General features: G+C 45.0%; 1 protein-coding gene across 3 annotated transcripts in view; it reads left to right on the forward strand.

Moving 5' to 3' along the window:
* Positions 1–15590, forward strand: part of LOC121854669 (glutamate receptor ionotropic, kainate 2-like) — a 68855-nt gene that overhangs the window by 8004 nt on the left and 45261 nt on the right. For all 3 annotated transcript variants that reach the window (XM_042349361.1, XM_042349362.1, XM_042349363.1), the window contains exons 5-9: positions 186–350; positions 3017–3169; positions 5657–5758; positions 6458–6559; positions 13628–13831. In XM_042349361.1, the coding sequence (XP_042205295.1) occupies positions 186–350; positions 3017–3169; positions 5657–5758; positions 6458–6559; positions 13628–13831 (726 nt within the window). The remainder of the gene's footprint in view (positions 1–185; positions 351–3016; positions 3170–5656; positions 5759–6457; positions 6560–13627; positions 13832–15590) is intronic.

A 15590-nucleotide genomic window follows, 5' to 3' on the forward strand; every position in this document is an offset into this window, starting at 1 on the left:
GGCACTGTTGTATGATGTTGGCACTGTTGTATGATCTTGGCACTGTACACATATATGATCTGGCACTACTAAACGTATACATAACCAAATCACTACATGTCTGAATGACCCAACACTGGCACTGTCCTCTAAGATGACCTCCTTCCTGCTCCTCGTCGTGACCTCTCTTGACCTCTCTCCTACAGGACATCGAGACCTTTGACCTGGAGGACTTCAAATATAACTACGTCAACATGACCGCCTTCAGGATTGTGGATACGAGTAGTGTTCATGTCCAGAAAATACTCAGAGATATGGAGAAGTTTCAGCCCATTGGTCACTCCATCCTCAACAAGTCTTCCATTATCAAGGTCAGAGGTCATGGGTCAAGTGATGGGGTGTTGAAGTCAGGTATTGGGGTCAGGGTTCAGGTGTTGGAGGTTTGGAGTCAGGTGTTTGGGAATCAGGGGTCAGGTGTTGGAGTTCAGTGGTCAGGTGGTGGATGTTACGGGTTAGGAGTCAAATTCAAAGGGTCAGAGGTCATTAGTTTTTCATTAATTGACCTGTGTAATAATCGTCAGGGATTTAATGTATTGTGTGTGTGTGTGTGTGTGTGTGTGTGTGTGTGTCATCTCAATAATCGAACATTAATCACCTCATCATAATGGGAGTTCTCCAAACGTCTAATTAATGAGTTGTCCAGATGCCTCGAGTTTTTCCAGGTCCACAAATTTGCATATTGGAGTTTTGCCATGAGAGGGAGGGGGGGGATGAGTAAATAACCCCCCCCCTTTCTCCTTTCCATTTCCCCTTTTCCAGTCCCTATACCCCCTTTCTCTACCCCTTCCACTCCACTTTCCCTTCCCCAAATTTTACCCCTTCCACTCTTTCCTCTACCCATACCTTACCCTTCCGCTACTCCTACCCTCTCCTACCCTTACCCCTCCCTCCCTCCCTCCTACCCTACTCCCCTACCCTCCTTCCCTCTCCCTCACCTCTACCCTCTCCCCTTCCCTTTCTCCTCACTGTCTCTCTGGCCACAACTACTCCACCCTGGACCTCTCTTAGTCACCTCTCAACCACACTTCACACCTCTCACCCCTCTCACACCTCTCACTTCTCCTCCACTCACTCTAAGGGCCCTTACAGTCTGCCCTGCCACCTGTAGCCCAAGCTTCTTCTCCTTCTTCCTCTTCTTCCTCCTCCTCTTCTTCCCTTCTTTCCACTTTCTTCCTCTCTACCTTTTACTTCCCTCCCTAAACTTCCCCTCTGCTCTATATTATTTCTTCCTCCTCCCTCCCTCTCTCTTCCTTTACCCCCCCTCCCCCCCCCCTCAGCTCTCTCTCCACCTCCCCTCCCTCCTCCTCCTCCCCAGCCCTCTCTATCTTTCTCCTCCTCTCCCCTTCTCTCCTCTCCCCAGTCCCCTCCCCCCCTTCCCCCCAAGAAGGACATGACAATTGGTGTAATTCTCTTCATTTTTAATTATATATTTTCAATCATCCAGGAATTAAAACGAAAAAAATAAAGAAAGTCTTATAGTTTTAATTACAAGTTTATTTACGAGTTATAATGTTCACTACTCTTTACCCTCAGGTCTTATTTATGTTTTATAAGACTCGTTACCATGACGAGAGTTAGTGTGTCTATCTATCTATCTATCTATCTATCTATCTATCTATCTATCTATCTATCTATCTATCTATCTATCTTTTACAAAATATAATGGTGTATCGCTTGACCTTGGAATTAAAAAGATAAATTATCGTATGGCTCGCTAATGAGGCCACAGGTAAATTACGCTCTCATACCTGAACCCTTATTACCTTACCTGGAGGCCCTGGCAAGCACACATCCTGATTTGATCGTGTACACTATTGGTGGAAAGATGGGGAAAGGAGTAAGGGAGGGACTGAGGTTGTGGAGGAAGAGATAAGAAGAGAATGGAGGCCTAAAGGGAAAGGGGGAGAGGAGAATGATGAGGAATAAAGGGAGAGAGGGAGTAGCAATGAAGAGGGGGAGAAGGGAGGTGGTAAAGGGGAGGGGTAAGAGGAAGGGGGAAGACAGACCCAGGAGAGGAAGGCACTTAATGCTTCTAATCGATTTTGGCGTCGAGGATGTCACTTACGGCGCCTCCGTCAGTAGCAACAACAGCAGGAGGAGCAGTAGCAGGAGTAGTGGCAGCAGGAACTACACGAGCAGGAGTAATATTAGTGGTAGTATTAGTAGTCAATAGTAGTAGTAGTAGTAGTAGGCGTAAGAATAAAGTACCGTTCACCTCCTGTCTCTCGCCTCTCACCATCTCTCACTGCCCCTCACTCAGTCACTCACTCAGTCACTCACTCAGTCACTCACTCAGTCACTCACTCAGTCACTCACTCCACACTCATCGTTTTTTGCCAACTCTTAACACCTCTCACTGCCTCTCACCGCTCTCTCTCTGTCGCCATCAAGAAAAATACAGTATTCAAATTTTCACAAAACCTAACCTAACTTAACCTAACCTGACCTGACCTAATCTAACCTGACCTAACCCAACCTAACCTGACCTGACCTAATCTAACCTAACCTAACCTAACCTGACCTGACCTGACCTGACCCAGAGAGGACCAATAAAACACGACACAGAATCTCTACAGCCGGAACTATGATATTACTCCCACAAAGTTTCCTCTTTCTCGAAATTCTTGCCACCCCACGCCTGCCACGCCACCCCACGCCTGCCACGCCACCCCACGCCTGTCCCGCCACCCCGCACTGTCCACCACCCCACGCCTGCCACCCCCCGCCTGTCCCCACCCCCATTTCTGTCCCTGCCACGCCACCCCACGCCTGTCCCACCACGCCTGTCCACCCCACGCCTGTCCCTACCCCCCATTTCTGCCCACTCCCTCCGCCTGCCTGCCACCACCCCCATTTCTGCCACACACACCCCTCATGCCTGCCCCCTCCTTCGATCTCTCTCCCCCCCTCACCTTCCCTCCCTCTCTCCTCACCCACCCACCCACCCTCCCTCACTCACTCTCTTTCTCCACCACAGGCAGAACCAGCCCTCATCTACGACAGCGTCAATGTGTTCGCCAAGGGTCTGCACGCGCTGGAGAGGTCGGCCACCCTCAGCCTCGCCAACCTGTCCTGCGAGAGTGAGACGCCCTGGGGAGATGGGTCCTCACTCTTCAACTATATCAACGCCGTCAGTATTAATGTCTTGTTGTGGGGACGTTAGGTTAGGTTAGGTTTGGTTTGGTTAGGTTAGGTTAGGTTTGGTTAGGTTAGGTTAGGTTAGGTTAGGTTAGGTTAGGTTAGGTTAGGTTAGGTTAGGTTAGGTTAGGTTAGGTTAGGTTAGGTTAGGTTTGGTTTGGTTAGGTTAGGTTAGGTTAGGTTAGGTTAGGTTAGGTTAGGTTAGGTTAGGTTAGGTTAGGTTAGGTTACATCAGTTTACCCATTATCAAAAGGTCACAGATGACCACCAATTCGTGCCATCTTTATATATGCATTATATAAGGCTGAAAATATTTTAAAAATTACTTAAAAATTACGAATAAAATTACTTAATACTCGTGAATGAAAACAAAATCCTCGTCCTTGTTAAGTGATTTTGCTAAGTGATTCTCTTAAGTGATTCTGTTAAGTAATTTTATTAAGTTATTTTGTTAAGTGATTTTGTTAAGTGATTTTGTTAAGTAATTTTGTTAAGTAATTTTACACACGAGGGAAATAACAATGAGGGGCTGAATATATTAAATTTTGAGGGAAGTAAATTTAGTGTTGTGTTATCTTAGACCAACTCGTCCTCTCGATAACAACTTCAAAGTCATAACTGCTGTGTGGGGAGGACTAGGGGCTGGTGGTGGTGGTAAGGGGGCTAGGGGGTGGTGGTGGTAGAGGGGCTAGGGGCTGGTGGTGGTAGGGGGCTAGTGGTGGGGGGGGGGCTGGTATGGGTGTTATCTGTCCTATTGCCGCATACCACCACCACCACCACCACCACCACCATTACTACTACTACTACCATCACCACTACTATCACCACCACACGTGACTCAACCAAATTTTGTGTCGGTGGTGATGGTGGTGTGTTAGGGAGACTCTCGTGGGTCGTCTACACCTTCTCATAGGGCAGTTAAGGGCTGTTAAGGGTTGTTAAGGGCTGTTAAGGGTTGTTAAGGGTTGTTAAGGGTTGTCATGTCCCTCGACGGGCTGCTTGTACCTGTCTTTATGTGTTCTTGTGTCCAAAAAGTTAGATTACTGAGTTACTCCTCCAAAGACTGTTACTGTCACACTACTCCAAGACTGTTACTGTCACACTACTCCAAGACTGTTACTGTCACACTACTATTCCTCCTCCAAAGACTGTCACTCTAAACTCATTTCCTGCAAGCAGCTCCCTGGGGCATTTCCTCGTTAAATGCTGCCCGCTGTAATGAGCTGCTCGACGCCCCTCCCAATATTAACTTTGAAGATACTGAAAGATAAAAGAAGTTAAAAAAAAAATAATAATAATAAAAAAAAGTTTAATAAGACGTTTTATACGATTTTGACTTTTATTGTTGTCAACTCATTTGCATTTTGAGAGAGAAAGTGTTATTGTATTTTTTTGGTTGTGATGTGTTTTGGTGGAGGAGAGGGAGAGGGAGAGGGAGAGAGAGAGAGAGAGGAGGTGGGAGGGTGGGGAGGAAATGAGGAGGGTATAGAGAGGATAAATAGTGGGAGAAGAGAGTGGAAGAAGTGGGGGAGAGGAATGAGAGGGAGGGCAGGAGAGGGAGCTGGAAGAGGATAGGTATAGAAGGGAGTGGGAGAGGTGAAGGGGAATGGGACAGATGGATAGGTAGGTAGGGAGGGAGGAAGGTGTAGTGTAGGAGAGGAGAGGTGATGGGTTGGGGGGAGGGGAGAAGAGAATGGGGGAGGTGAGAGGAAGGGAGAGAGGTAAGGAGGGGAAGAAGGAGAGATGAGGGGAAGAGGAAAAGAGGAGGAGAAAAGCCATGAAAATTCTCAAATATATCGTAACTTTCAGACAACTATTATCTTTGTTTATTTATTTGGGAAGTTTTATTGGTCGAATCAGAATATATTTTACATGATGAAATAAATTAGAATAAGTTTTTTTTTTTCTTTCGTCTTCTCTTAACTGTCAGATGAGGCTTAGAGGCTATTGAGCTGACTTACGATACAACTTACGATTTTATTTAGTTTAAGACAAGGTGAATTTTTTTTTCTGTGTGTTTTTGGATATAATATAATAAATTGTTTTAGGATATAATGGAATAAATTTTTGGCCATAATACTTGTAGTTTGTTAGTTTAGTCCATTTTCTATATATTAAGGGAAGACTTTTGCAAATATAGACCGATGTTTAATACCTGATGTTCTTGATAATTACTTACTTGACGGTGACCTGTTAGTTGTAGTGTGACCTTGTGCCAATACCCAGATTGTGTAGTCCCATGTATTGACCTTTGACATGTGTTGACCTTTGATATGTGTTGACCTTTGATACGTGTTGACCTTTGGCACGTGTTGACTTTTGACACGTGTTGACCTTTGGCACGTGTTGACTTTTGACACGTGTTGACTTTTGGCACGTGTTGACTTTTGCCACATGTTGACCTTTGTCGCGTGGTGACCTTTGACACGTGTTGACCTTTGGCACGTGTTGACCTTTGACCTGTGTGTCCCCGGGGCAGGTGGAGTATGATGGACTGACGGGACCCATCAAGTTTACAGAGGGGAAGAGAAGCAACTTTAAGCTGGACGTTCTCAAGCTGAGGAACGAGGAGTTAATTAAGGTAAGACTACAGGTGTGGCTAAAACTTGATACAGGTGTGGCTGAAGCTTGGTTCAGGTGTGGCTAAAGCTTGGTACAGGTGTGGCTGAAGCTTGGTACAGGTGTGGCTAAAGCTTGGCACAGGTGTGGCTGAAGCTTGGTACAGGTGTGGCTAAAGCTTGGTACAAGTGTGGCTGGCTGTGTGACTGAAACTACAGGTGTGGTTGAAGCTTGGTACAGGTGTGTCTGAAACTTTGTGCAGGTGTACATAAGATTTGCAGGTGTGGGTTCAGAGTGGAGTGAGAGGGAAGTGAGTGTGGGTGAGAGGGAAGCAGGTGTGGGTGAGAGGGAAGTGAGTGTGGGTGAGAGGGAAGTGAGTGTGGGTGAGAGGGAAGTGAGTGTGGGTGAGAGGGAAGTAAGTGTGGGTGATAGGGAAGTGAGTGTGGGTGAGAGGGAAGTGAGTGTGGGTGAGAGGGAAGTGAGTGTGGGTGAGAGGGAAGTAAGTGTGGGTGAGAGGGAAGTAAGTGTGGGTGATAGGGAAGTGAGTGTGGGTGAGAGGGAAGTAAGTGTGGGTGAGAGGGAAGAAAGTGTGGGTAGTGTGTGATAAGAGTATTGTTGCTATTATAAAGTAATATTGATTCTGATTCATTGATTTATTGATTCTAGTACTAATTGACTCTCTCTCTCTCTCTCTCTCTCTCTCTCTCTCTCTCTCTCTCAGGTGGGAGAGTGGACGCCGGATACTCAGATCAACATCACGGACAGACAAGCGTTCTTTGATGGCGGTCGACCTAACATTACTCTCAAGATTATTACTATAGAGGTGAGTGGCTCTTACCTCCTCTTCCTCCTCTTCATTTTCTTCGTCTTCCTTCTGATCTTCTTCTTCTTCTTCTTCTTCTTCTTCTTCTTCTTCTTCTAAAGATTATTACGGAAGAGGTAAGAAGCTGTTGTCTCCCCTTCCTTCTCTTCTTCCTCCCTCTCCTCCTTCTCCTCCTCCTCTTCCTCGTTCTTTTTCAGATACTCTTCATATTTTTAAATGAGTAATTAATTAATTAAGTGAATCATGTAGTTAAAAACCTCTCTTCCAGGTGTCTCGCGGTTTTTAATGACTCGCGGTTTTTAATGACTCGCGGTTTTTAATGATTTGCGGTTTTTATTGGGTTTATGGGCATGATAATTAATATATGTCTAACTTAAACGCATACATACATACATACATACATACATACATACATACATACATACATACATACATACATACATACATACATACTGTACATACATACATACATACTGTACATACATACATACTGTACATACATACATACATACATACATACATACATACATACATACATACATACATACATACATACTGTTCATACATACATACACATACATACATACATCATACATACATACATACATACATACATTCATACATACATACATACCATACACATACATACATACATACATATACATACATACATACATACATCATCTCTTTGGTCCAGTCTTCGTAGTCCATATTTTTTTGGTCCGTATGTCTGGTCCGGTCTTTCTGGTTCATTCTTTCTCCGATAACCACTAGTACTCCTCCTCCTCCTCCTCCTCCTCCTCCTCCTCCTCCTCCTCCTTTTCTTCTTCCCCTCTCCTCCTCCTCCTCTTCCCCTCCTCCTCCTTCTCCCTACTCGATAGCTGGTTTACTGGCCCTCAACCCATGGAGGACGACCCAGACTGTCTCCTATCTGGTGTTAGTCGTCTGGATGCTTGACTTCACCATATCACACACACACACACACACACACACACACACACACACACCCACACACACACCCACACACACACAGAGTGAACCCCCTGACCCATGAACCCTTCTCTAAAAGGGTTCAACAGTGGGCCAGATCGTCTTTTGTTTGAGCCGGAAACATAAAGATCCATGATGGTGTTTATGACATCCTGAGTTCGGTCCACACTGTCTGATAGAGCCCCTGGTGCCCAACTTATAACGACACCCAGTTAAGAAATGACCTCACGAGATACGGTTAAAATTAATCATTAAAATACAATACAATTATTCCTGTCTAATTAATATGTCGTCAAATTAACAATATAACTAAAATAATTAATTACCTTATTAAAAAAAAGGGTTATGGAATTTAACTAATTTTAACATAGAAATAAACACGGTTAGGTTTAGTGGGTTAATTTCTGGTGGTAATTAACAGGTGATCAGTAAAGCACTAATTACAGGTACAAAATGCCAGGTATAAATGTTTGCACTTACAATGGTGTTTATCTTTGTTGTTTTATTTTTTGTTTTTTGTTTTTCAATGTTGATTTTTTTTGTAAACACTTGATGAGGAACGAATAAAAATGTGTGTGTGTGTGTGTGTGTAAAAGGTCAAGTGAGGTATTCTAAACGTTATCTCATGTTAAGGTCAGCATTTACCCCCTCCCCCCTTCCTCCTTCCTTCCCCCTTTCTACCCCTTCTTACTCCCTCCTCTTCCTCCCTTTCCCTCTACCTCCTTCTTTCTCCCTCTATCAAGTCTTTCCTTCCTCTTACAACCTACCCCCCCCTTCATTAAATCCCTCCCTCCTTCCACCCCCCCTCCCTCCCTTCCACCCCCTCCTCCCTCCCTCCCCCCACCCCTATCCCACCCCCCTCCTTCCCCTCCCTCCTTTCCCTCTCCCCCCACCTCTCTACTCCTGTTTTCCTCCCTCCCCTCATCAGCCTATCCCCTCCCTCCCTCCCTCCTTCCTTCCTTCCTTCCTTCCTTCCTTCCTCTCCTTCTTCCTTCCTCTCATACATACATACATACATACATACATACATACATCCTCCCGCCGCCTGAGTGCCTTCCCGTGTACGCCTCTCATCTTCTCCTGGTAGTCATGCACACAGAACAAACAGTTTAAAATGTTTTGTTGTGTCGAGAGGAGCCATTACCATCCACACTCTCGGTATAAACAAACAGGACCGGTGTTTTAAGTTCCCCTGTTTTACTTCACAATGGTTGGAGAGGCAAACACAGACACACACACACACACACACACACACACACACACACACACACACACACACACACACACAGGAATGTACCTTTAGTCGGATCTTCGAATAACAGGAACGAGTGTTGTGTGTGTGTGTGTGTGTGTGTGTGTGTGTGTGTGTGTGTGTGTGTGTGTGTGTGTGTGCGCGCGCGTGTGTGTGTGTGTGTGTGTGTGTGTGTGTGTGTGTGTGTGTGTGTGTGTGTGTGTGTAACCTTGACTGCCTGCCACTATACTTACACAATCACCGTGACACAACCTTGGGACCCCTTGTAATATGTGTGTTAAGTTTCAGGTCTCTAACTGCTTCCCTTTTGGGTTATGGCTGGTACACACACACACACACACACACACACACACACACACACACACACACACACACACGTCCATATATTAATATAGATAGAGTCTCAGCGTTAGTTTGTATCCATTACTCTACTATCATTCTTTCGTCCTCGTGATGTATCCAATTATATATATTTTTTTCTTCTTCAGTATATCCAATTATAGTAAAGTCTCAGAGCAGTTTTGACGCCATCTTGAAAACTTTTTGTATCTTAGAATAAACGAGAATTTTTAGTTTGTATTTTTGTTTAAGGGAAAAAAAAAATAATCGTATTTCTTGGCCCTCGAGAATTCACCAACCTAGCTCGTCCTTTTTTCCCCCTTTCTTGGCATCTGATTGGTCCTGAGGGTAATGATTCTACGTGACGTAACACACTTAGTTATCGGTGATTGGTGGAGTGGAGGGGGAGTAGTCGTTTCCCTTGGTATCTGATTGGTCCTGAGGGGTAATGATTGCCGTGACGTAACATACATGGTTTATTGGTGATTGGTGGAGGGGAGGGGGTGGGGAATCGTGAAGCAGAGAGAGAGACCTTAATTGTGTGTGCGTGAGGGCGGTGTCTGGATCACCTCCACGCCCATCACGCCCACACCCCGCCTACCTGTATCCATGGGAGGGAGAGAGGGACATGGAGGGAAGAGGAGGATAAAGAAGGAAAGAAAGAAGGAAGGAAGGAATGAAGGAAGGAAGGAGAAACACAAAAGACACAAGAAAAGGGCCGCCGCTAATGAGTGTAGTGACAAGTTGTCGAGTCATGTATGTATGTATGTATGTATGTATGTATGTATGTATGTATGTATGTATGTATGTATCTCTATATCTTTTGTGTATATGCATGTATGTTTGTGACCGTCTTTCTGCCGTGTATGTGCGTGTATATCATGTGCGCGCCTACATTGCTATATTTTTTTTACAGCCCCTTGGTGCGGGTAATTTAACAGAGTGATGTATCATTCTCGACTCACAGCACAGGTCAGTACGGCGCTAATTAACCTGCTGATGGGACCACGATGTTAGGCAGGTAATTATAAACTTTTCTCCATCCAGTTGAATGTTGTCAGATTTAAGGGGGGCGAGTGTCCGTCACAAGCTGGGGTGGGGGGGGAGGGTGAGGTGGAGGAAGGATTGATGGAGAGGAGATTGTTTGAGGAAATAGAGAGTTGGAGGAGGGAGGATTTGATGGAGGAATTTGTGGGGTGGAGGAGGGAGGAGGGTGTTATTTGCCTATGGGTAAGAGGTTGTGTTGGTGATGGTGTGCTGGAGAGGTTGTGTTGGTGGTGGTGTGTTGGTGAGGTTGTGGTGATGGTGTGTTGGTGAGGTTGTGTTGGTGGTGGTGTGTTGAGAGGTTGTGGTGATGGTGTGTTGGAGAGGTTGTGTTGTTGATGGTGTGTTGGTGAGGTTGTGTTGGTGATGGTATGTTGGAGAGGTTGTGTTGGTGATGTTGGAGAGGTTGTGTTGGTGATGGTGTGTTGGAGAGGTTGTGTTGGTGATGGTGTGTTGGAGAGGTTGTGTTGTTGATGGTGTGTTGGTGAGGTTGTGTTGGTGATGGTGTGTTGGTGAGGTTGTGTTGGTGATGGTGTGTTGGTGAGGTTGTGTTGGTGAGGTTGTGTTGGTGAGGATGTGTGATTGTGTTGGTGATGTTATGTAATGTTGATCAATATCTTAAATACGTTTGTACCATTACCTTCCTTACTTCCTTCTCTTCCCTCCTTCACCGCCTTCTACGGGATGCCGCCTTACGTCACGTTATGTAGACAGAAGACACCAAGGGATATACTGTAGATGAAATGGATAAACATCTAACAGGAACGATTCTATAACCACCATCTTCCTCCCTCCTTCACCGCCTTCTACAGGAGCCGCCCTACGTGATAGTACACACGCAGAAGAACATCACAGGTAACGCTCGCTTCTACGGGTTCTGTATCGACCTATTGGAACACCTGGCAGGGATGGTGGGCTTCAACTTTGATATCACCGTCCAGCCTTACGGTAGATACGGCACTTACAACGAAACTACCGAGGAATGGGACGGCCTGGTCAAGTCGATCATGGATAAGGTTGTGGTAGTTGTGGTTGTTGAGGCTGGTAGTAGTGGTGGTGGTGGTTGTAGTGGTGGTGGTTATAGTTGATGCTGGTAATAGCGGTGGGGGTAATTGAGGCTGGTAGTAGTGGTAGTTGTAGTGGTGGTGGTTGTAGTGGTGGTGGTGGTTGTAGTTGACGCTGGTAGTAGTGGTGGTGGTTGTAGTTGATGCTGGTAGTAGCGGTTGTACATTAGGCTAGTAGTAATGATGTTGAGTGGGTGTGGTTGTAATTGTAATAGTTAGTACTTCGCTGATTGTGGTTGGTTAGGTTAGTGTTGGTAACAGGGTAATGACGTAACAAAGCGCTTATGAGTAGTTACGAAGACTACACCAATTTGACAACGTACGGTAGTTAAGGTTATGTAAAATCCTTTGAGGACTTGTTGGCGCTGTAGGAGTAAGATGAAGGTATCAGGTCCTGCGAGTTAAGGAACCTTCCGGGAACTCCTTCAGGATGCCGCTGATGACCACAACACATAGGCGTTCCATCCTGCAACCTTCTCCATCATGTAACCTTCCCCATCATGTAACCTTCCCCATCATGTAACCTTCCCCATCCTGTAACCTTCCCCATCCTGCAACCTTCTCCATCATGTAACCTTCTCCATCATGTAACCTTCCCCATCCTGCAACCTTCTCCATCCTGCAACCTTCCCCATCCTGCAACCTTCCCCATCCTGCAACCTTCCCCATCCTGTAACCTTCCCCATCCTGCAACCTTCCCCAACCTGTAACCTTCCCCATCATGTAACCTTCCCCATCCTGCAACCTTCCCCATCCTGCAACCTTCTCCATCCTGCAACCTCTCCATCATGCAACCTTCCCCATCCTGTGCAACCTTCCCCATCCTGCAACCTTCCCCATCCTGCAACCTTCTTCCCCATCCTGCAACCTTCCCCATCCTGCAACCTTCTCCATCATGCAACCTCTCGTCCTGCAGCAACCTTCTCCATCATGTAACCTTCCCATCCTGCAACCTTCCCCATCCTGCAACCTTCCCCATCCTGCAACCTTCCCCCATCCCGCACCCCTTCCCCATCCCGCAACCCTCCCCCATCCTGCAACCTTCTCCATCCCGCAACCTTCCATCATGCAACCTTTTCCCATCCTGCGCAACCTTCCCCATCCTGCAACCTTCCCCCATCCCGCAACCTTCCTCATCCCGCAACCTCCATCCTGCAACCTTCTCCATCATCATGTAACCTCCCCATCCCGGGCAACCTCCCCCATCCTGCAACCTTCTCCATCCCGCAACCTTCTCCATCATGCAACCTTTCCCATCCTGGGCAACCTTCCCCCATCCTGCAACCTTTCTCCATCCTGCAACCTTTCTCCATCATGCAACCTTTCTCCATCATGTAACCTTCCCATCCTGCAACCTTCCATCCTGCAACCTTTCCCCCATCCTGCACCCTTCTTCCCCATCCTGCATTCCTTCCCCATCCTGCAACCTTCCCATCCCGGCAACCTTTCTCCATCATGCAACCTTCCCCATCCTGCAACCTTCTCCATCATGTAACCTTTCCCATCCTGCAACCTTCCCCATCCTGCAACCTTCCCCATCCTACAACCTTCCCCATCCTGCACCCTTCCCCATCCTGCAACCTTCCCCAATCTACACCTTGCTATATCCAAACCTACACCCTACCCCAAGCTGCACCTGTACTACACCCCTTGCCTTGTCTCTGAAGCACTGTAGCACCTGTACCGGCACTGTAATACAACGTAACAACCCATCACAACCCGTCACAACCCGTCACAAACTCGTCACAAACTCATGGACGACGAATTGCTACACAAGTCGTACTCCACATAATAGCAGCAAGTAAAACCAAGTAACGCCAAGTAGCACCGTGTAGCACCAAGTAACAACAAGTAGCACCGAGTAACGCCAAGTAGCACCGTATAGCACCAAGTAACAACAGGTAGCACAGAGTAACGCCAAGTAGCACCAAGTAACAACAAGTATTAAGTAACAACCTATGATACGTAGGAACAAGTAACATCTTTGAACTGGTAAGCAACAGGTGTATGAGGGGAGGGGGTGGTATGTGGTATAAACAATTAGAAACCAAAAAAAAAAAAATGTTAACTGATAGAAAACTCTTAGATAACTTTTACACCAATGGTAGACTAAACGAATAGAAACCAAAATAATAAATAAATAAATAAATAAATCACCACACTAGATACCCTTTAGAAAACGCATAGATAACAACCTCACAAATCCCAAATAAATAACATAATAAAACCAGAAACCACAAGTAAATTTAGTAAAAAAACCCAACACATTTACAGCATAGAACGAGTAGCTTAATCCTTCAACACATTATATCTCGCATTATCTCTCCCTTATGCATTCTCCCTTATACCTTCTCCCTCCCTCCTGTGGTCACCCTGTAGGAGACACCCTTCGTCATGACCAAACAATCCAAGAACCTGACGGGGAACGGCCGCTTCGAGGGGTTCTGTGTGGATTTGATCGCCTACGTCTCCACCATGGCCGGCTTTGAGTACCAGATCGAGCTGTCTGGTGATGGCTTATATGGCATTATTGATACTGAGACTGGCGAGTGGAACGGCTTAGTCAGGGAGCTCATAGATAAGGTGAGTCAGGGAGGGTATGGTGAGTCAGGGAGTGGTGATCAGGGAGGGTATGGTGAGTCAGGGAGGGCATGGTGAGTCAGGGAGTGGTGATCAGGGAGGGTATGATGAGTCAGGGAGTGGTATGGTGAGTCAGGGAGTGGTGAGTCAGGCAGGGTATGGTGAGTCAGGGAGGGTATAATGAGTCAAGGAGGCAGTTATGAGTCAAGTTGAGTCAGGGAGCTGATAGTTAAGATGAATAAGGGAGGGTTTGTTGAATTATGGAGGAAATATTTAGTCAGGGAGGGTATAGTGAGTCAGGGAGGGTATAGTGAGTCAGGGAGGGTATAGTGAGTCAGGGAGGGAATAAATCACGGATGAAATGGTGAGTTAGGGAGAAAATATTAGTTATAAATGAATGAGGAAGTTCACTTAAAAGAGGTTCTACAACACGGTAAGTCACTAAAGCCGGGTTGTTGTTGTTGTTGTTGTAGTTGTTGTAGTTGTTGTTATGTAGTGCTTGGTGGTAGTTGTAGTGTTTATTGCAGGTGTTATTTAGAAAACTTTAGGTAAGACAGGTGTTATTTAGAAAACTTTAGGTAAGACAGGTGTTATTTAGAGAACTTTAGGTATGACAGGTGTTATTTAGAGAACTTTAGGTATGACAGGTGTTATTTAGAGAACTTTAGGTAAGACAGGTGTTATTTAGAGAACTTTAGGTGACAGGTGTTATTTAGAGAACTTTAGGTAAGACAGGTGTTATTTAGAGAACTTTAGGTAAGACAGGTGTTATTTAGAGAACTTTAGGTATGACAGGTGTTATTTAGAGAACTTTCGGTAAGACAGGTGTTATTTAGAGAACTTTAGGTAAGACAGGTGTTATTTAAAGAACTTTAGGTAAGACAGGTGTTATTTAAAGAACTTTAGGTAAGACAGGTGTTATTTAAAGAACTTTAGGTAAGACAGGTGTTATTTAGAGAACTTTAGGTAAGACAGGTGTTATTTAGAGAACTTTAGGTAAGACAGGTGTTATTTAGAGAACTTTAGGTATGACAGGTGTGGCTTAGAGTAGAACTTTGTGTAAGACAGGTAAGTTATTTAGAGAACTTGAAAAGACAGGTGTTATTTAGGAGAACTTTAGGTAAGACATCAGGTGTTATTTAGGAGAACTTTTCGGTAAGACAGGTGTTATTTTAGGAGAACTTTAGGTAAGATGGTAGGTGTTATTTAAAGAACTTGTAGTAAGACAGGTGTTATTTAAAGAACTTTAGGTAAAGTATAGGTGTTATTAAAGAACTTTAGGTAAGACAGGGTGTTATTTTAGGAGAACTTTTAGGTAAGACAGGTGTTATTTAGGAACTTTTAGGTAAGACAGGTGTTATTTAGAGAACTTTAGGTATGACAGGTGTTATTTAGAGAACTTTAGGTAAGACAGGTGTTATTTAGAGAACTTTAGGTAAGACAGGTGTTATTTAGAGAACTTTAGGTAAGACAGGTGTTATTTAGAGAACTTTAGGTAAGACAGGTGTTATTTAGAGAACTTTAGGTAAGACAGGTGTTATTTAGAGAACTTTAGGTATGACAGGTGTTATTTAGAGAACTTTAGGTAAGACAGGTGTTATTTAGAGAACTTTAGGTAAGACAGGTGTTATTTAGAGAACTTTAGGTAAGACAGGTGTTATTTAGAGAACTTTAGGTAAGACAGGTGTTATTTAAAGAACTTTAGGTAAGACAGGTGTTATTTAAAGAACTTTAGGTAAGACAGGTGTTATTTAAAGAACTT

The sequence above is a fragment of the Homarus americanus genome, unplaced genomic scaffold (assembly GCF_018991925.1).
Source record: "Homarus americanus isolate GMGI-L3 unplaced genomic scaffold, GMGI_Hamer_2.0 scaffold8280, whole genome shotgun sequence".
In the NCBI taxonomy this organism is placed as follows: domain Eukaryota; kingdom Metazoa; phylum Arthropoda; class Malacostraca; order Decapoda; family Nephropidae; genus Homarus; species Homarus americanus.